The sequence below is a fragment of the Athene cunicularia genome, assembly GCF_003259725.1.
Source record: "Athene cunicularia isolate RWA chromosome 5 unlocalized genomic scaffold, athCun1 chr5_part1, whole genome shotgun sequence".
Classification (NCBI taxonomy): Eukaryota; Metazoa; Chordata; class Aves; order Strigiformes; family Strigidae; genus Athene; species Athene cunicularia.
Window position 1 is genome coordinate 34,384,398 of NW_020799101.1, and position 21,355 is coordinate 34,405,752.

The window sequence follows — 21,355 nt, forward strand, 5'->3', positions numbered from 1 at the left end:
CCCTAAATTTATATTACTAGTATCTTAACAATATTTAACCTGTATGTATCCAAATTTAATTTTAATGGTTGAGCAACACTAATATTTGATACAAAATCTTTAAGTAATTGCTATCACTTATCCCTATAACATTCTTATAGATGCTCACATTACAGACTGTTAACTGACAAAATTGATACTAACTCATGTAAGTACTTCTTACCTATGTTTTACATGATTAAGCAATATTTAACTGTACAACTACTTAGTCATTCACCTATATAAAAGTAGATTTGTAGTTGAAAAATAAAGGAAAAATAAATGATAGTGACATTTTCACCTGAAAATGCAATTAGTTCTTAGATATAGAGTACTGAAATTGGACAATACATGAACAAGCTGGAATACATGCTGCCTTCAACAAAGATCTGACATATTTTATGTCCCTGTTGTAGAGACTCAACATTTAATGAACTTATGTTTAAGTAAATGGTGCATATTTTCTGCTAAAATTGGAAATAAAATCTATCCTGAGAGGGTTTTTTCAGCCTATATGTACAGCATCTATGCTGAATATTAAGAAAGTACAATTATTTAAGGTATTTTATTCAAATGAGAAAGAATTCAGGCTCTTTATCTCCTGAGTACACAAGCAGACAAGATGATTTGGCAACCAGTTACCATAAATGAATACTCTGCAAGCACCGCGTGCTGCTGACTCTGATTTTCAGAGCAAATGTAAGTAACTGCTCAGTTTATCATGGTCATTTCTGAAGCTTTACATGAATTTGCTGAACTCCGCAGCACATTAACTTCTTACAGGGATAATTACAGGCTTGAGTAGCATGCAATTTGTATAGCATTCACTGACCTCCAAGTTGACCTTGTTCAGGGGCAAATTCATAGGTTGTCATAAACCCCATTAGACATGCCTAGTTTGAGGCAAAACCTTTCCAGACTATAGCCTTTGCAGACAATATGACATTTGAAATCATTCTATTAAAGTATTTTTAAGTGCTAATATATTCTCCAGATATGATCAAAGAAGCTCACCTTACTAAGAAATACTTTCTGCTTAGAAGACTAGTGAAAAAAATTTTAAAGAAGACACTGTATAATTTTAAAAGCTAAATCGGAGATTCATGTTTTAAAATGGCCAACTAACTGTATGTTCACATGCATTTTAGACAAATGTACACATGGTCACAATTACCAGGCATCAAACTAGACTCAGACTACCTGAAATAGCTTCCACCAACTGAAATCTGTAACTGAAGGCTAATATTTTATTCATTAGAGAGCAAAAATGGAGCAACAAGACAACAGAATAGCTTAAATTTGGTGTAAGACTACTCTAAAAACATAGCTGTAATGCTAAGTATTGTCATAGATTTTTAGAACCAATGTGTAACTTGAAAGATTTTTGCAACAAAAATACATGAACAGTAGTAAAACAGAGAACAAATTTTCAGAGATACTCATTTTGCCCCAAATTATGGTTATTCTGGGGAAGTCACTAGCAGGGAATTAAATATGTGTGTGAATTCCAAATGGAGACACCAAAAAATCAGTACTTCTCAAGGTCATAAAAACCACCAGGCAAGTAAAATGAAAGTCTGTAAAGACTGCACTGAACTATTTAGTCTATGCTTTTAAAAGACAAATCACTGATCACCTCTCAGCATATTGGGACTTGCTTGTAGCTGGAAGTGACAGGTAAGCAGCTAAAATCCATCTGACGCCAGCTGATGCTGCTATGCCAGCTGGCAGGGCTTGCCAGCTGCTTGCCGCTCCTCAACTATGAGTGTTTCATTGTAATGGATGCAGCATCCTCTGGCTTAGTGACAAAATTGTGACGGTGCCAATCATTTAATTCACTGATCCATAACATTATTTCCTCTATGTGGTGTTCCCTGACTATTTTTTAACGTTCTTAAGTTAGTTGATTTGTTGTACAAAAGTGCCCCTTCTACATCTTTAAAATATTTATCATCTAATTTCAAAGTGGAGACATACTGAAGCTTGAATACATTCATAAATTATTCTGTCATTCCCATTAAAAGGTGTTTCTCTAATGCAGCCAGAAATGTATTTCATTAAATATTATAGGACAGACTTCACTGTTTTGTCTAACTGCAATGTCTACATTCTGTCCAGGACACTTATGGGTGCTGAAATATGAACAGATTCAGTTTACTTTAGCGATTAAAAGCTAAATCCTTCCTCCTTCTGGTGCATGGATTCTTTCCATAATATTTAAATTTACTGAGAGAAACCATAAGCTAAAAAGCTGTCCTGCATATCACAGTGTTTCCCTCCATTCCCACTCATTAACTTTTATGGTGAAGTCAACAGCCTGAACCCATAAGTAGTCTGCTGAAACCCTGTGCAGAGGAAGAATATCCTGCACAAGAAGCCTGTAAGTATGCCCCTCAAGCCATTCTACATAAACACCCCAAGGGTTACCAATGAAATTTCAGAAGCTTAAGACTAGACATTATCTCTTCTATTCCTACTGAAAGCCAAGTTAAACTATTTTTTATTTAACATGGATGAATCATAGCTTTATATTTTAAAAATATTTTTAAAATATTTTAGGAGACATGTAATTCTACTTACAATTCCACTGGATGAAAAAAGCCCACTATTTTTAGCCTTTTGCTAAAGGACAAGCAAATGGCAATTTCTCAGGATAAAAACAGGAGGTAAGAAATGAGCTAGTAAGAAACTTACTTCAATATCTTTATTCCTATCAAAACTATAAAGACAAAGCCACAAAATAGATATTTACCCTTTACAGATACCTTCCATATCCTACAAGACTGCAGAGCTTTGTGGTAAACAAGGAAATGCCACATTCATTCTTCTCAGTACAGCACAAAAAATAAAAAGAAAGTGAGAGTGCCTCAGAAGAGCACACACTAGCATTTTACTACTTCTACTCGAGTTTGAACACTGTTTATTATCCTATGTAGACAGCTGAAGACAGTCATTGTGTTTCAATCCTGCAAAGCTTCCAACATTTTCTGCAATATCTGCCCTTGCGGAAACACAAAATTCATTAATTGTAATTCCTCATTTAGTTAGATGGACAAAAAACTTGCTGACAGACATATCCCTTTCAGTTAAAAAAATGCAATTCACTCAAAATATTGACACTCTTCTTAAATGAGAACATATGTTAATAATTATGTGAAGTCTGTTAGAGATAATAGACAACAGAAAAGCCATTATCTTTAATGTCCTCCTGCGTCTTTGAAATGATAATCATTGCACTAAAGGGCCAAAAATGATTGATGGACTTTCATTTGGAGCATACACCTGACACAAATTACTTGACATTTACTCATTTTTTTGGTAAGATGAAGACAGAGTGGCATCACAAACATCCAACTATCCTGTTTCTTGAAAAAGTATAGAAAATAAGGACTTTTTAAGAATAACTTACTAACAAGTGCTTAGATATATTGGAAAAACTAATGCAACTTCAAAATATATCCAGCAATGAAGTTACAGAATGCACATGGAATAAATCACAGCAAAGGAATGCTCTTTGCTGAATTACCTCTTTTCAGGCTTACAGGGTATCATAGCTTAATATGTAATGAATCATGGTTTTTATTTCATTTCAAAATATATGTCCTAATTATGCCTTTCTTCTATTTGGCACTACAAGAAGATTTTGGTTCTGCAAATTCAACAGGAAAGGAAGAACCTATGGCTTGAAACAATTACATGTGCCTATCAGCTTAAAAATTTGCATGGATGTGTACAGGCAAGAAATGTTAACAGTTTAGATTGACTAAAAGCAAAACTGGTTTTATGTAAAAATTCAGTCCTTCACCTGACATGAAAACATCTATAGAAGACTTTCAGAGTATGGGAAAGATGTTAGTTCCTTCAAATTATATTTAAATCTATTGAAAGCTGAGTTCTTTCAAAAAGAATTAATGTCTTTTGGGGAGGTTTTGGTGGGGTTTGGCTTTTGTGGGGGTTTTTTGTGTTTTTTTTTTTGTTTGTTTTTTTGTGGGTTTTTTTTTGTTTGTTTTTTTTTTCTTTTTCATAAAAATAGGTTAGAGTTTTAATACACTAATTGTTTTCAGTTTTCATAAACAGCTATGGACTTTAATGATACTGTACTGAATCTACTCACAGTTGAACATTTCTGGTACATAAAACCCTAGAGGGTTTTTTTGCGTAAATCATACATTCCTAGATAAATGCTTTAATATAATTGTTAGTGAATAACAAAACAGACACAGAAATACTCTGTCCAGAATGCTACAACTGAAATCTAAGCATAGGAAAATATAGAAATTATGATGAAAGCAGCCTAGATTAACAGTTGCACTTTCACAAGCCTGACATTGATACTTTAAAAAAAAAGGAGTTAAAAATGGGATTCATATTCAAAAGGCATTTAAAGTCTAAATGTCTAACAGATCAATACCTAAATTGAAGATATGTACTAAAATAACCTGGTAGACCTAGCCCTTTTTCTTCTTGATTTCCAAGAAGCTGTAACTTCCAAGTACTTTTGAAAGAGGAACCAACTATGTACATTTGAAAAAGCCTAACTAAAGAGTACATACAATATGTTACATGGCATAAATACTTTTAGATTCAATGTACGTTGCAAAGTTGCATCTTATCAGTAACTTACATATTTAGGTTAAACTAACTGAATTAGCCAAAACTAGAATTTATTTGATTCATATTCAGGTGCTAATGAACGTCTTTAATTTTGTCCAGTAACTTCAACTTTGCCTGCTGCAAATTCACAACGACAATTCAGAACCATCCTAGAAAATACACCCCACCCCTTCTATAAATTATTTAACCATTTAGAGTCTCTGGGAAAGTCAGGATGCAAGCAACAGTCTCTTCCATTTCATAGATACCACATCCAAAATCACTGCATTGTATTAACTCACATAAGATTATAATGCTTTTAGTCTTATACTTCAAAAGCATTCTTATGAGAGAAGGATTCTATTTATTAGTTCTTTAATATATGACACACTATTTTGCTCTAATATTGGGACATTACTAATATATTCATCTAGACAGAAAATTCTCCACATCCAGAAAAAATAAGTTCTACACTAAAGACATAATACCTAAAAAACTATAATATTTATTATGATCATTATCTATAAAATAGTATAAAAACTTTATTTAAAAGATTGCATATATGCAGATAAGATAAATGCACAGGAATAAGGGTTTCCTAAAATATTACAGAGTATGAGAGCTGGAAAAAAAGAAAGATTTTTCCAAAGCTGCTAAATTTTCCAAAGGAGTGTATGATCGAAGAAGCATGAGCAAGCCACAGGCTTTGCAGAGCTTCTAAAGCCAGATAAGCATGACCATAACAAACTTCAAGAATATTTAAGTGTACCAGAAAGGTACATCTGACCTTCATTTAAATTATATTGTTTTTATATTGTATCACTATCAAATGAATGTATTATATTTTTCCAAAACAAGTTAATATATGCCTAAAAGTAAATAAAATCACTCTCTAATCAGTCTTTATTGCTGCTGGAAGGTTCTTCACTTCCCCTCCTTTTTTTTTTTTCCTACATACTTGTTAGAATACCTTGTTTTTTAATAGCTTCATTTAAAATTCTTATAATTTCATCCTCATGTCAGGACAATAGCCTCTAGAAACTAGTGTAACTCAATTAATAAGCCATTTTCTGGGAGGCATGAAAGCAATGAATTTGGGAATCATGAAAGTGCTTCCACTTTGGAAAAAAAGATAGCCAGCTGTTTCCATCCATTGGACAATGGACAGACAGTAGACTTTGAATTGAGTAACAGAATCATGATGTTGGAAAGGCACTCAAAATGTCATCCAAAGTATTTCTGCCCTTCAAGACAGTATCAACTGTATGTGCATCATTCTAAACAAATTTTCTCTCCCAATACAGAAACACCATTTCCCTAGCCAAACTTGTTCTGCATTCCTTTGGTATCCTCACTCTCAGAAAGCTTTTCATAATTTTTCTTTGCAGCAGCTGCATGCACTTGATGACACTTACTGTGTCCCAATCAACCTTCCCTTTTCTAGACTAAACAATAATAATAACTCAATTCTTTTCTCAGAGACTACTTTTACACTTTTCACCATTCTGACTCTTCTTGACTCTTTATAGTTAGTAAACATCTTTAATGAAGGGCTGTAGCACCTAAATCTAGATGCAGTTCTTAAATGACACAGGGCCGAGCAGAGTCTGGCAAGCAGTACTTCCACTGATCTATCAGAGCTTTGTTTTCCCTTTTTAGTAGTACCACGATTTGACAATTCATGTTCCTCTTGTAAGCTGCTATAATCCCATGAATTTTTCTGCTTAACTATTATCTAGTCACTTAGCCAATTGTACTCCATCTTATTTTTAGGTAGCTGAATATCCTCAACTGTATTAACCTCATGGTTAACTATTAGCTGTGTGCTTATCCATATCTTTCAGAGCATATCTCTTAATACATTAAAGTTTTCTAAAGAGCCTACTCCAGTAAATTTGAAGTCTCTTGTGATGACGTAGTGGCTGCAGAGTTAATATTCCATTATCCAGGTCATAAATGAAAATACCAAGGTAACCAGACCCAGCATAGACGCCCACAGAATCCTCACTGTATTCTCCTATTTTGACACGGAGTATGAGTATAAATATATACTATATTTATTTTATAAATCATGTATTATATTGTATGTTATACATATAGGAGTATAAATTTATATGAATATACATAGATACTCAGAAGTTTCCTTTCTGAGCATAACTTGCCAAATGGTATTGGAAAACATCCATTCCATTTATGTAGGACAGAATTTAGATATTTCTGGCTAAAAATGGTAGATGTCTATCAGCTGAAAGCAACAAAAGTACAGCCTACAGTGTACATTTTAATCTGGGTTGACTTAAGGTGTCTACTATGTAGACAAATCGGTAAGAATAGAACAGAGCAAAATTTCTATAGGTTTAATGTGATGCCTTCCACAGAAGCATTTCACAGTCTAATCATACAGATTATTCTGACTGGTTTCACAAAAATAATAATCCTGAGAATAAACTGAATAATATTATTTTCTTTGGAACTGCAAGAGAAATGTAAATAGATGGTAAAGAAGTCAACAGGCCACTAATTGTTTTTACAAGGAAAACACAACTCAATGAGAAACAATTCCCCTCTAATTTGAAAGATAGAATCTTACTTCCAATTGCATAAGTAACTTGATTGTGAGGCACTGATGTAATTCTAATTCAGGGAGAAAAGTATTAAGTAACCATGTTTTAATAAGCAATGCTGCACCACCTATTGGTCCATCATTTCTCTAAATAAATTTAGTATAAAATGGTATGGAATAGGACAAAGTTTGTGCAGAGGGGAAGAGATTTCATGCAGCGAATAGGTCAGCATTAACATGTATCATTAAATAAACTAGCTTACCTATCCCAAACACAAACTACTACTCCAGAGTCTATTGCTGTACCTGTATCTTGCTCTGGAAGCCTTTTTTATAAACATGAGAAAGGAATTTACAAAGAAATATACAATAACACAGCATCAGCTAAAAGTTATAATATATGATGAACCTCATGAGATTTTAATGTCTTTCTTAATGTCTGTAGAAAGCATCTTTAACCAGACTATATAATTCCATAGAGCATTGACACTTGTAGCATTCCTAAGTCCAGATAAGCACAAATTTCTGTACTGAAGCAAAGGAATTATTTATGTTAAAACCCTAGTAGATAGATACAATTGTTAGAAGAAAGGCAAGAAAAGTTCAGAGCTGAGAAAAAACATGAGAAAGCACAAACAAAGCCAGCAGGACTGATAGTTTGACATTAATCTCCGGGAGCTTTCTGTTACTATCTACTAATAAAACCTCTGTAACTAAATAAAATGCCTCTCTACTACTGTATCACTTGCAGCCCACCGGGATTGATCCACTGGAGCCAGCCTGCACATACCCAGGCTTTCAGAGAGACAAAGGAAAACATCGGACCATCTAAAAGGACCAACTGTCAGTAAAATATTCAGCTGCTAATATGAGTCAACAAAGAAAGGTGGAAACGCAGGATATACAATAAGGAAGTGCTTCTATACTCAATTAAATTCAAATTTCATTTGAATTCTAAAAGCTGATTTATTTTTAATTTTTAAATTGACCAAATGACAGGAAGTTTAATATTATTGACCATGAGTTTCTGAAATTTCCATAGAAAGCCTTACAGTTCCCATAGTTTGTAACACGATGATCATAATCCCATGAGTTTTATCAAATTAAAGACATAGTGATAGATATAACTTATCTCTTAGGGAATTTATATTTGTATTTTCACACAGTATTCTAAAGGAACTCTTTTCATTTCATTAATTTCAGTAAATATGTCCCTAGTCTTAAGAAGTTTACATTTAATAAAAACCCACAATAATTCAAACAGTGACATAAATAAAGAAGATACCTTTGGAATAAAATACATTCTTTTTTTCCTAAGAAATAGTACTTACTATTATAGCATTATTTCCTATATTGTATAAAATAACTATTATCCAATTTGATTTTGGAAAAAGTTAAGAGAGATCATTAAAAAATTGGGCTGCTGTAGCAAATAAGTTAATTTACAAAGCAGCAAGGAAAAAAAGAATAATGCAATTTCATCCTCTAGAATACAGGCCAAATTCTCTACCTGGTTTGCTGTCATACAACTGAAGAAATAGGTATATTCACTTAATTGCTAAGATTTTGAAATACAAAGGTAATTATTTGTATTATTTCTTATTTCTCCATTAAAGTTACATTGGTTACATTCTTCTTCAAAGTTCTTTAGAAACCTGTATTTCCTATTAAATAATTCTTTCTGAATGAGGTAAATTTATGAAACGTAAAAATGAACTTTAGAAAGAGGGCATCAGAAATGTGAACTAATGGGATTTACAGATACAGCCAAGTACTACATGCCATATACACTTGGAAGCATTTTTCAAGTAAAATATGTCAAAATATTTTTCATAGAGATGTTCATATCCAACTTCAATCTAACATCTGAATGACTGTAGCAATTAATTTTTTTAGGGTGTATTTACAAATGCCAGCATACCCCCATCCTGGCCCCATTTTCCATTTTTTAATTGTTGATCACGAGTTTGAATTTTATAAATTCTATAGCCTTATTTACACTTCTCTAACTATTGTGCTAAGATGCAACACAGAAAGTTTATGATCCAAGATGTTTTGAAAGATCTAGTTGCACTGATGTGTATCTCTGTATGCATATTTCACATTATATGTATTATAAAATTGAAAAAGACAGATAGCATAGCTTACATACAAAGTGCCCTCTTGTGGTTCCAAGCAGGTAAACTCCAAACAGATTTACAATATAGTATGCATTTAAATAGGTTTAATATATAACCACATTGTTTTAGGAAAACAGTATCAATTATTATTCAGCCTGGAATTTTTCCTGCATAAAATATTACTAATACCATTTCCTTGTCCTATCTGCACATAGTAATTGCAAGTACAAGTTCTTTCTAATGGGTCATGTCTGGCAGACAATATCTGCACTATGGTAATGACATAGCTACTTGATAAACTTCTGGTCATTAAAGACATGACCGTCCTCTCCCCTTCAGACACAGCTCTTTAGTTACACCAGAAAAAAAGTTTTTTGATATTCTTTATTCCAATGGTCTAACAGTCCTATCTTGTTTTATTTTTCCAAGAAAATTAATCTCAATTGGAAGCGAGGTTTGCCAGAGTAACTTAATGACAGCCTTTAATTATAAATCAGTTCAAGAGCAGACATGGCCTGAAACAGTGGCCGTTTGAGAGAGGACTTTTCATTCATTTCTCCTGTACAATATTTTTTTCTATCTCACTGGGATGTGAAACTTCCATTTTCAAAGGCAAGGAATCTTCCAAGTCAAATAGTAACCCTGCATTCTCAAGCATAAGTTGACTCAGCAATCCACCTATTTTACTTTAAAGTAAGATTTAAAAACTCATCTGTTCATTCAACAATAAATAAGAAGGAGGTTTTCTTAAAATTTAAAACTAAACAGTGACACAAAAAAAGCAAATACAAAGAAACAATTAATACCTTTTTGGCCTTGTTTTTTTTTTCATAAGTCTCTGATAATGGTTTTCTTTTTTCCTGAGTGGTGTCTTTGGAGAATAAATACTCAAACTCAGTAGTATCAAGTATATCAGGTTCTTCTAGTGATTCCCATAATGTTGGCATAGCAGTTTTCCTATAAAGGGAAAGGTAATAATAAAATTTCCAATAAAATTTATGAAAAACCATAATAGACATGCACTGCTACTATACAAACAGCACTCCTTCCCTATACCTTGCTCTTTCTTACGAGTCAAAATGTTTTGCAGAAGGCTGTACCAAAAAGTTTAGCTAGCTAGAATCCATCACTACTAGACTGTCAAAATGAATTATTTATATTGTACAGTTTTTTGTACAACCAAATTTTGAGCAACAACTGCAGCTTGTGCAAATACATCAGTGAAGTGCCACTTCAACTAGGATTAGGAGTATTTCAACAACAGCTTTTTTGAGAAATTTGCAATAATCTATTTAGATCTTAAAAATAAAGAGTATCAACGAATAGCGAATAAACTTCATTAAGGTATATTTTAAGAGCATCTGAGGTCATTTGTATAGGACTTGATTTACTTCATGTTAGCTGCAGAAGTTATATGTTCATATTTATCCTCGTTGCAGTTCTGAGAAACTAGAGTAATTATGTGGCCTATATTTTGGGAGAATAATCAGTATTGTCTTCCATTCAACCAACTGTGAATTTTAAATGTGGATTGTCTTTCCTTCCTTTTTTGCCTTCCAAGACCAGATTTAGTTTTGGAACACTCTGGAACTTTTTACACAATCCTCTAATTTTATCTCAATTTGGGGAAAATACTATGTAGAGCTCCAAACACAGCACTTCAATTCTGAATGAACTTTGTTTCAAAGTTTCAATGCTTCAGGAAAATAATGTGGGAAAAAAATTCCAAGTACTCTTCTTGTCTGTTTATCAGTAGAAGGTGGGCTCAATTCTTCCAGCAGATGTCACTAAAAGGCAGTGAAATTATTTGCAATAAAAAGTGATGAAAACCCCTATAAAATACAAATGGCTGATGTCACTAAACATACTTTTATTAGATGTAATATGTAAGAAAATGCAATACCTACCAACTTAAGGGGAATCAACATGAACTAATTTTTCTTCAAATTTAGGATTTTTTTCTACTTAACTGTACATTTACTATCACAAATGTTTAAGGAACTCTAGTTTTTCCATTCACATCGGCTGATCCGGCATATTCTGTGTCACAGGACATGTTTACAGCTCCATAGCTTCAGTCTCCCTGAATCTAGCTATTGTGTCAGTCACATGAAGAACGAAGGATTCTTTCTGTCTCTGTAACAAGAACTTTGAAGTCCTGGATAACTGCCGATTTGAGCAGCAAACCCTTGAAGGAGTTTCCAGTTCTAGTGCAGATCATTAAAATGCTGGACCATTACATCTGGTTACCAGCAGCTGACCAGAAAGCTGACTTACACCTTACCTTGCATTCAGCGAGAGTTTGATGAACCAGCAATATTTCAGAACGTTTTGATCTCAGTGAATCAGTAGGAAGAATTAAAATAAGGTGTATTTATAGACCAACTATTTATCCACTATGAAACAATTTTTCACTAGAAATTTTGGTTAAGTAAAACCAAAATGCTCAAACTTCCTGCTCCAAAACAATTCAATGCCTTTAATTCTGAATCATTGAAAGAATACAACTGCCACTTCATTAACTGTTTGTTCCTGTCAAACATTTTATATAAAATATTAACACCTTGAATGCTTTAATATACCAGAATGATTTTTTATCTTTAAAGTAAAATAATTCAAAAAGCTGTACACTAAATTAAAACTCATATTTAAAAAATTTTAAATGCAGATATTTAACAGTGTTTAAATATAATCCTAAAAAATAGAAATTAATCATCTTAAATATTTTGTAATATTTAAATATTTTATAGTGAAATATTTTAAGTAATCTATAGTAATCTGTAATATAATTCATTATATATAACAGAGTATATAATAAAGTATGTAATGCAGTGTGTATATATAGTATAGCATATATAATACTATTATATAAATCATATATAATGTAATTTATTAAAATGTTTAAAATAAAGAGCATCTTTGTAACTAGACTTATGCTAAAATAATTTTGAATACAGATAATAATGATTTGATTTTTAAGACCTCAATAATCATGTAATTTCATTACTTGCATAATATAAGACCTGAATTTTATGTCATGATACTAGTAACTCCTTGTTAAACTAGAAATAATCTGTGTTGCTTAAGCATCCCCCAATAATTTGTTTTGAGCCAACCCTCTTAATGGAGTTCTATGTTACATCAATAAACACCTGAAGCAAAGTTAGAATGAGTCAAAATCCAAAGGAGGCCGCTGAGCAGCACTGAACCCATGTACCACTGTGACACTAAGTAAGTATGATGGCCCACAAACTGTAAATGGGAATACTTCTTTTCTCCTGCCAGCTGAATAAATGGGATAGTGTGAACAGTTGTGGGATCATTTCAAAACGACTGTCCAAAAATTTGTTTATGTCTCTTCACCAAATCATCCCCTTAAAAACAAATCAATGAAACAATATGTTTCCTAGTAACTTCAGATTTGCTACAACAGTATATTCTATTAGACTGCTTTCATAGAATCACAGAATGGTTTGGGTCAGAAGGAACATTCAAAGATCACCTAGTCATGCCCCCCCGCCACAGGCAGACATCTTTCACTAGATCAGGTTGCTCAAAATCCCATTCAAACTGAACCTGAAGGCTTCCAGTGATGAGGCATCCATAGCTCCTCTGGACAGCCTGTTCCAGTGTCCACCAACCTTGCTGCAAAAAATTTTTTCCTTATATGCAATCTAAATCTAATTCTTTCCAGTTTAAGACCATTGCCACTTGTTTTATCACTACAGGCCTCAGTAAAAGATCTTTCTCCATGTTTCTGACAAGCCCCCTTTATATTTCAAAAGGCCACAATAAGGGCCCCCTCAAACCTTTTCTTCTCCAGGCTGAAGAACCCCAACTCTCTCAGTCTTTCTTCACACCAGAGGTGCTCCAGCCCTCTGATAATTTCCACAGCTTCCTCTCAATCCCCTCTAACAGGTCCATGCCTTTCTTGTACTGGGGGAAGTACTCGAGGTGGGGTCTCAGGAGAGTGGAGTAGAGGGGGAGAATCACCTCCCTCGACCTGCTGGTTACACTTCTTTTGATGCAGCCCAGGATGCAGTTGGCCTTGTGGGCTTCGAGGCCACACTGCCAGCTCATGTCCAATTTTTCATCCACCAGCACTCCCAAGTTCTTCTCTGCGAGGCTGCTCTCAATCCATTCATCCCCAAGGCCCTATTGATATTGGAGATTGCCTCAACTCAGGTGCAGGACTTTGCACTTGGACTTCTTGAAGTTCATGAGGCTTGCATGGGCCCACTCCTCAAGCCTGTCAATATCCCTTTGGATATCCCTTCCCTCCAGTGTATCTAGCGTTTTATACCAGTACCTCGATCCCAGCACTAAAGCACCTCGATTCCTGTGTTCAGTTTTGGGCCCCTCACTACAAAAAGGACATTGAATGACTTGAGCATGTCCAGAGAAGGGCAATGGAGCTGGTGCAGGGTCTGGAGCACAGGTCGTACAGGGAGCGGCTGAGGGAACTGGAGGGGTTTAGTCTGAAGAAGAGGAGGCTGAGGGGAGACCTCATCGCCCTCTACAGCTCCCTGAAAGGAGGGTGCAGAGAGCTGGGGATGAGTCTCTTGAACCAAGTAACAAGTGATAGGACAAGAGGGAATGGCCTCAAGTTGCACTAGGGAAGGTTTAGACTGGATATTAGGAAGTATTTCTTTACAGAACGAGTTGTTGTGTGTTGGAATGAGCTGCCCAGGGAGGTGGTGGAGTCCCCATCCCTGGAGGGGTTTAAGAGTCGGGTTGACACAGTGCTTAGGGATATGGTGGAGTTGGGAACTGTCAGTGTTAGGTTAATGGTTGGACTGGATGATCTTCAAGGTCTTTTCCAACCTAGACGATTCTGTGATTCTGTAAATCACAACAAGACTGGTAATTTTTTTACTTTTCATATTTATTTTTTTAAATTATAGAGGTCTCTATCACTACTGAGATCCCTCCATAATGGAAGGATTCATGCTAGAGGTTCCTGAGCTGCATATATTTATGCATATGCTTTACTCTTCCTGCTCTGACAGAATTATACACTGAAGTTAGGTTCCAGTTTAACTGTTTCTAGAACTGGAATAATAGAGGATGACACAACACAGTGCTCTGAAGATGGTATCACTGGTATTCCTGGAAAGCAGAAATGAAACTCAAGTTCTCACCTGACCAAACTTTAACATTTCAATTCTATTTTTAATTAGGATTAAAAAGAAATCTTTCTAATTTCTTGGCTACCTTTCTTCTCTTTAGTGTTAAATCTAGGAAACACCCTGTCACTACCGTTATCCATGGAGTACTTGGTTTTCTGGGGAAAAAAATGACAAAATTTCTTTCTGCTCGAATGTACATAATTTCAATTTATAATGCATATAATTTTAATTTATATTTAATATTTAAAAATAATTTCTTATTATCTATTTTTAGACTTCTAGAACCGATTTAATTTTTTTCATAAAACATGTAAATTCCACGTCTCTACACTGATTTTATTATACATTCCTAGACATTTTGTTATTAAGTCTCAAATAGTATACATACCCTTGTATCATGGCCTATAAATAGAAACTCTAAGTCCAAACAAATATATTTTACCTGCTACCTTGTAATTGTATCCGTGTCCAATACAAAGGCTTCATGGGACGGCTAGGTTCAATGGCAGGTTTTCGAGGACCTTGGTTTGAAGATAAAGTGCTATTAAAAAAGAACCCAGGCCCAGGAGGTGGAGGGGGTGGGGGTAACCCAGATCCAGGCAGTGGAGGAGGAACAGGCGGTCCCAACCCTGGAAGCGGTGGTGGCGGCGGTGGTGGTGGCGCTTGAATATTCCTGCAGTTTTCAGAAAGTGGAGATGGCAGTGGTGGACCAGATCCAAACTGAGATGTCAGTGAAGTCGGTCCCATTGGCAAAGGTGGTGGTAAAGGAACTAAACTTGGTAGTGAAGAATCAGGAAGGGGAGGAGGAGGTGGTGGAGGTGGTGGTGGTGGTGGTGGTGGAGGAGGAGGAGGCAGCATTTGTTTTGGTTGACAAGATAAGACACTTTCTGGAGAGTGTACATTGTAATTATCCTTATTGTCACTTTGGGCAGAAATACTATGTGACAGAGAAGAAATATTAAGCTTTTTGGGTACTATTTGGTTATTTTTCACAACTCTATTTTCTTCTTCACTAGGCTTTATGAAAGTTTCTCTGTCAGTCTGTATACATACATTTCGGTATGTCTTTGGTGGGTTATCATCTTCAGTAGAAACACCAATATCCTTTGCTTTTTCATTTATTCTGTTTAATTTATTATCGAGTTCATTCTTCAGGCGTGCAATGGTTTCCTCAAGCTGAGCAGTTGATACAGCATGTTCTCCACGAATATGGAATACCCTGAGTTCAAACTGAGACTGCAGAAAAAAACAAAAACAAAAAAAACCCTTAGTGAAAATATTTTTTGTTTATTTTGTAGTAATTCAAAATCTTCACATTTAGACTATGTTCTTATTTTAAGCAAAGACAGAAATACTTCACTTTCCCAGTCTAAATGGTTTTATTTCAAGCTATTACATAATTGGACAATTTCTAATCTTTAAAGAAAAGTAAGCAGCGTGTATTTCAACAAAATGTATTTTATGAGTAAATATCCAGAATAGCAATTTAGCAAATTATAACTATAACCTTATCTTTAAGCAGACTTACTGGTTTTAATTGCTAAATGCAATAATTAAGGGTTCATTATGGAAAAACAGTACCTCTTTCGAATGGTATTACACTTAATGACATGATTTTATTGACTTTCATTTCATAGATATGCCATACACATAGCTAACATGTTAGGAAGATAAAAATAGAATAAACACAACAGAAGTTGAAAATCCTCCCAGATAAAACATTAAATAAACAAATTAAAAGGCTTTATCAGTCTATATAAAGTGTGCTCATCAATTAAATTCAGAGGCCCACATAAATTCTTTTTCAAATTTATCTTTACTATTAGATTAAAACTTCATTTCTACCAGATATATTTTAATCTGTAAATCAGGAAAATAAATCTTAGAACCAAGAGGATTTCACTGAGGTAGAAGGAAATAACAATCTTTCAAGGATATATGCAAGTAGGGAAGAAAAAATACACTTTTCTTACCATATATCAGAAAAATACAAAACATCTGACACATAAATACCTCCTTTAAATAATCCAATCCAATACTACTATTCCAGATGATTAAATCCCTACAAACTGTTATGCCATGATACTCTCAGGCAGCTGACTGGTGTTATGTTACTTCTCTGCAAGACAATGACTCCTGAAAGAGCATTTTCCATGGTTTTCAGGATCTCTGCACAAAGGGAAGCCAATGTTTCAACAGACACAGCGAATGAGCTGTGATTTTCCCAAATTCCTGCAGGCACAGCAATTTACACTTAAAAAATTCCCACATTGTGCTGGTCAGAAGTGGCAACATAGCACTCCCTATTTATCGTTACAACTTGAGTATTAGGTTAGAGCTAGTAGTTTACAGCATTAATTAATATACAATCAAGTCATGCATGTGTAGCTTAGCATGGTAAATACAGTAGTGGAATATACTGTAATTTTATGCTTATATGAAGCTTGAATAGTTATGCAAAAAATATATATTTTTCTTACAGCAATATGATCAGGTTGTGTTCTAATCAATTTGCTAAAATAACGTCCAAACAGTATGAAAATATTGCATACAAAATGCTCCTTTTCTTAACTGGCAAGTATAAACGTGGGAAATCAAGTTTGAAGTCTTGCAAAGATAATGAAACAGAGATTTGTACTGGAAACAACACAATTTCTATTAGTTTTATAGAAGAACTAGGACTAGTATGTACAACAAAAGGAACATTTTTTGATTGGCTTTTTTTCTTTTCCTACTGTTGCTCTATCAAAGTTTGTTGTCGCTCAACTTAATTATTAGTTCAGTTCGTCACAAGATTTTCTATCATTTGAATTGCTCCAGAGCAATCACCTTTCCTTTTAAACTCAGCATACTGATCCATAAATGAGGTAATGAAATAAGTTTGCCTTAGGGAATTCAGCTATTTTGTTTATCATAGTATTTTGCTCCAATTGGACATCAAAAACTCCCCTATAGAACAATTTACTTTGAACGTTAAAGATTTTCCCAGCAGTAAATCTGAAGTCACCTTAAAAATAACACTGTAAAACAAGTACAGTATTTAACAAAACTACTTATTACATTCAACTAGGCATGAAAGCAACTGTGTTACTATTATATACCTTTTCAATTACAGATCTTCAGTCTTTATTTTATAATATATATAATCAGTGGTTTAAACTCAAAATTATATTTGAGGTGATAGTTTCATGCTTTGTCTTTCTTTTTATTCTTCCACATTTTCAAAATTATTTTCTGTTAATAAATATAATGAAATTAACATAAGAATTAAAGCTAAAATTACTAAGCACAAAAATGAAAAGCAATCTTAACAAAAATGTGATGTTGGGAATCTGTGTTGAACATATCATCAAAGGAAAAGATCGGTCTTATCCAACTGACTGCAGTATAAAAGAGCAATAAGCAATAAAACAAATTTTTATTTTATTTGCCTTGTATCTCAAAACAAATCTTGTTCACAAAAATAAGAGCAAGTAATGCTGAAATCTTTTTAGTTTATGTAACCATGATAGTATATTTTCAACAACATTTTCAAGAATACGTATACTAATATATACTGCTTTTATAAATATACATAAATAAAACATACACATTCTTAACAAATGTCTGCTTCCTGGCAAACATTTCTTCAAAAGAGATGAAATGTTCTAAAATATTATAATTAATCAAATGGAGATCAAACAGCATCTAGTTATTCCACACAAGTAGAATTTAAACATTCTTTTTCTGTCATGTACTATGACAGGTATGTATAAAATCTATTACATTTTCTCTATTGTACCACTAAGGATTAGTTAGATACTTTACCAATATGTAGTATTAAATAATAAAGAAAACCAGTGTGTACTACGCTTAGTCACCTTTGACTCCTGAAAGTAAGTCAATAACTAAAAAAACTTTTTTAAAAATTTACAATTTTCACTTGTCTGTGACTTAAAACTTTTCACATGGTACTGTCTACTAGAACATAATCTCAGAATTAGGCTGCAGAATACTTACTGACAATCACTGGACTTCAATATACAAATCTCAAAGAAGCCTATGGAGAACTCACACTACAAATTAACTAAAATTGACTAAATTAATTAAACTAAGTTTAAACTAAAATTTTCATGCAACCTTTTTGTCAATACAACCATTTATTAGGCAAAATGATTTCTTGACTTTACAAATAGGTTGCTCTTTAGAACTGGTGGGATTTGTATTAGTTTAGAATCCTTCTTCTGATGCATTATACATCAAATTTATAGTTAGTATTTTTATTATAAAGAAAATAAATTAAATTTTGCTATAGCAATCGGTAATACAGAACATACCCAGGCAAATCTTTTCTTTCTTACAATTCATAAAGCAAAGGATAGCAACAATGGAGTCTTTCTATAATTTGCATTATTATAAACAAATCTAACATATTCTAAATGGAACATAATAGAATGATTTCCATCTCACAATTTCAAGTGGGAAATAAATCAATCAAAATCACTTTTATACTACATGCTGTCACCAGCTGAAATATTAACAGAAATACAGACATTTTACTGAACAGAAATTAGTGTTAGAATCACTTGTGCACAACCTTTCGTTAAAATACGTTTTAATCTAAATGAGAACCAAAGTTTTTTTTACTACAGTATACATATGTCTACCAAAGCTTACAGTTTTATTTCCAGGTGTCTGTCAACACTTCTTTAAAATGTTTATGATGGCTACATAACAATATCTGTGGCTGCTGGGAAGAATCAATTCTTAGTGAAATTGAAATCTTCAGGGATTTGAATGGATGCAGTTCAAATTACTCAGTTGGATAGATACAGTTCAAATAATTCAGTATCTTGTTAACTCAATCATGTCAGTAATTATTACTATCATGGTGGCAATATACCAAGTCTGTTTTCATGGCACATCATGCACCAGACTCCTAGAGTCTTTGGGAACTGCTCTTAAGATGAACAATGACCAAAAGCCTATCATCAGAATATAATAGCTTGGTCACAGTTATTTTAAGCACAATGAAACAGGAAAAAAAATTCAGCAGGAAACAAGATGTGTGAGAGAGGGAGGGTGTGGGAAGGAGGTTGGAGGGACATAAGATAGAGAAAGAAGGCTAAAAATTAAAGCTTAGAAAGCTACCCTATCCAGCATGAATGAACATGATTTGTTCCTGAAAAAGGGTAAAGGATTTGGAAACCTGTCAGAGTAAAATGTCTGTTTTACTGTATAAAACGAAAGCAAGACATTATGAAGAGTAGTCTAGGAGATGTTCATCAGCATATCTATATACAGGTTAACAATTTTTTTCTTTTGAAAAATGCATTTGCCACTCTGTTAACTTGTTTAGAAGCCTGGTTGCTTCTCAACAACATTGGCATAAAAAATTGGGACTGTGTATGTAGATTTAACACCCAACAAAGTAGTGCAAGGAACACATTTTTCTACTCCCCTGACCATTTCACTTTCTTGCAGCATTAATCCATTCCTTCAGAGAGTATGCTAAATTAAGGCCTCAGGCATTGGCATGTAGAAGATCTCTAGCTTCTCACTGTGTCAATGACTCTTGCTAGTTAGTCAACAACATTATCTAGTTTTTGTTACATATTCCTCCCTCTCCTGTACACACATACACAAAAGGTCGAACCACCACAACTCTCTTCCTAAAAATACATGACCATTAATGGGTAAAATAAAAGCCACCCCTAAAAATATGCAAACACCCCTCTTACTAAAATACACGATATTGCCATGATACTAAGATGATTATGCAAATATCTAAAATATTGATACACTGTAACCTGGGAAACAAGTAGTTTTTGGAGCAGCTTTCTGATGTCTTCCTGTCTTTTCCCCTTACACCCTGCCCTCTGCTGTTTGACTCCAGTGACTCATGTTTTGCACCTGCTAAGTGACTTGACACAACACAGAGAAAAAAGGCAAAATATATTTTCTGAAAGAATGCCAACAGCTCAGCCTTGATCCTGTGAGACTAAGGACCATATGAAGCATATGTTTTAATCGATGAAGAAGCCCCAAAATTGAATCAGTATACCATACTTCCGTTAACCATTACAGTCTCAGATGATAAAGATGTAATTAATCTCAACAGAAAGAGACTAAATCCTCTCATTCAGAATGTAACCTGCAAGTGGTCTTAACTGTTTTTGACATGATAACATGGATTGACACAGACAAAACTCAAAACCAATGGGACAGCTTTTCTCTTTGCTTTGACAGGTGACAGTAAGATTAGTCTTATTTAATACTGCAAATATAGTCTATATAGTCAATTAAATGCAATCGGCTCAAGTATCATACATCTGTTGTGTTACTGCTTTATATAATATGATTTTATATGGACAGAGACTTTCTATCCATGACATTGTATTGCTTTGACATAAACAGTTTTAGAACAATTTGTATGTATGAATATGAGGAAACCATAAGCACTACAGGAATCTACATTCAAAAACTAGTTGCTGGCTTATTATTAGTCAAGACTTATTTGCACCATAAACGTTTAAAAATATCTTAAGAAGTGTAACGGTAAGACATTTTTAAAAAGTTCTCTAAACCACTGTTTAGAGCAAGTGATACGCAGAACTTCTGCTTTGAAACTAGCAAGTTAATGCTTCGCTGTTAATGCATAATATTTTTTCACTAGTGTTTACAGTGCAATTCTACTCTGAAAAGCAACTGTGTAAAACTGGCACGTCTTTAATGAACAAAGCTGTTGTATGTTTATCACAGACAGACCTCTTCTTTAACTGAGAAACACTTTTACTAGTTTTTACTCTAATTAGCCTGGAAAAACAACATAGTAGAGAGAAAGTGAGCTTGAGTTTATTCCCTTCTCTGACTTTATACAGTGATTGTTACATCTAATTAGTTACTTATGCCAAGCCATGGAAAAAAAAAAAAAAAAAAAAAAAAAAAAAAAA

General features: G+C 33.8%; 1 protein-coding gene across 2 annotated transcripts in view; it reads right to left on the bottom strand.

The window, feature by feature from the left end:
• Positions 1-21,355, bottom strand: part of FMN1 (formin 1) — a 139,693-nt gene that overhangs the window by 78,393 nt on the left and 39,945 nt on the right. For both annotated transcript variants that reach the window (XM_026849131.1, XM_026849130.1), the window contains 2 exons: positions 14,866-15,659; positions 10,101-10,251 (listed from right to left, as the gene is read on the bottom strand). In XM_026849131.1, coding sequence (XP_026704932.1) covers positions 10,101-10,251; positions 14,866-15,659 — 945 coding nt within the window. The remainder of the gene's footprint in view (positions 1-10,100; positions 10,252-14,865; positions 15,660-21,355) is intronic.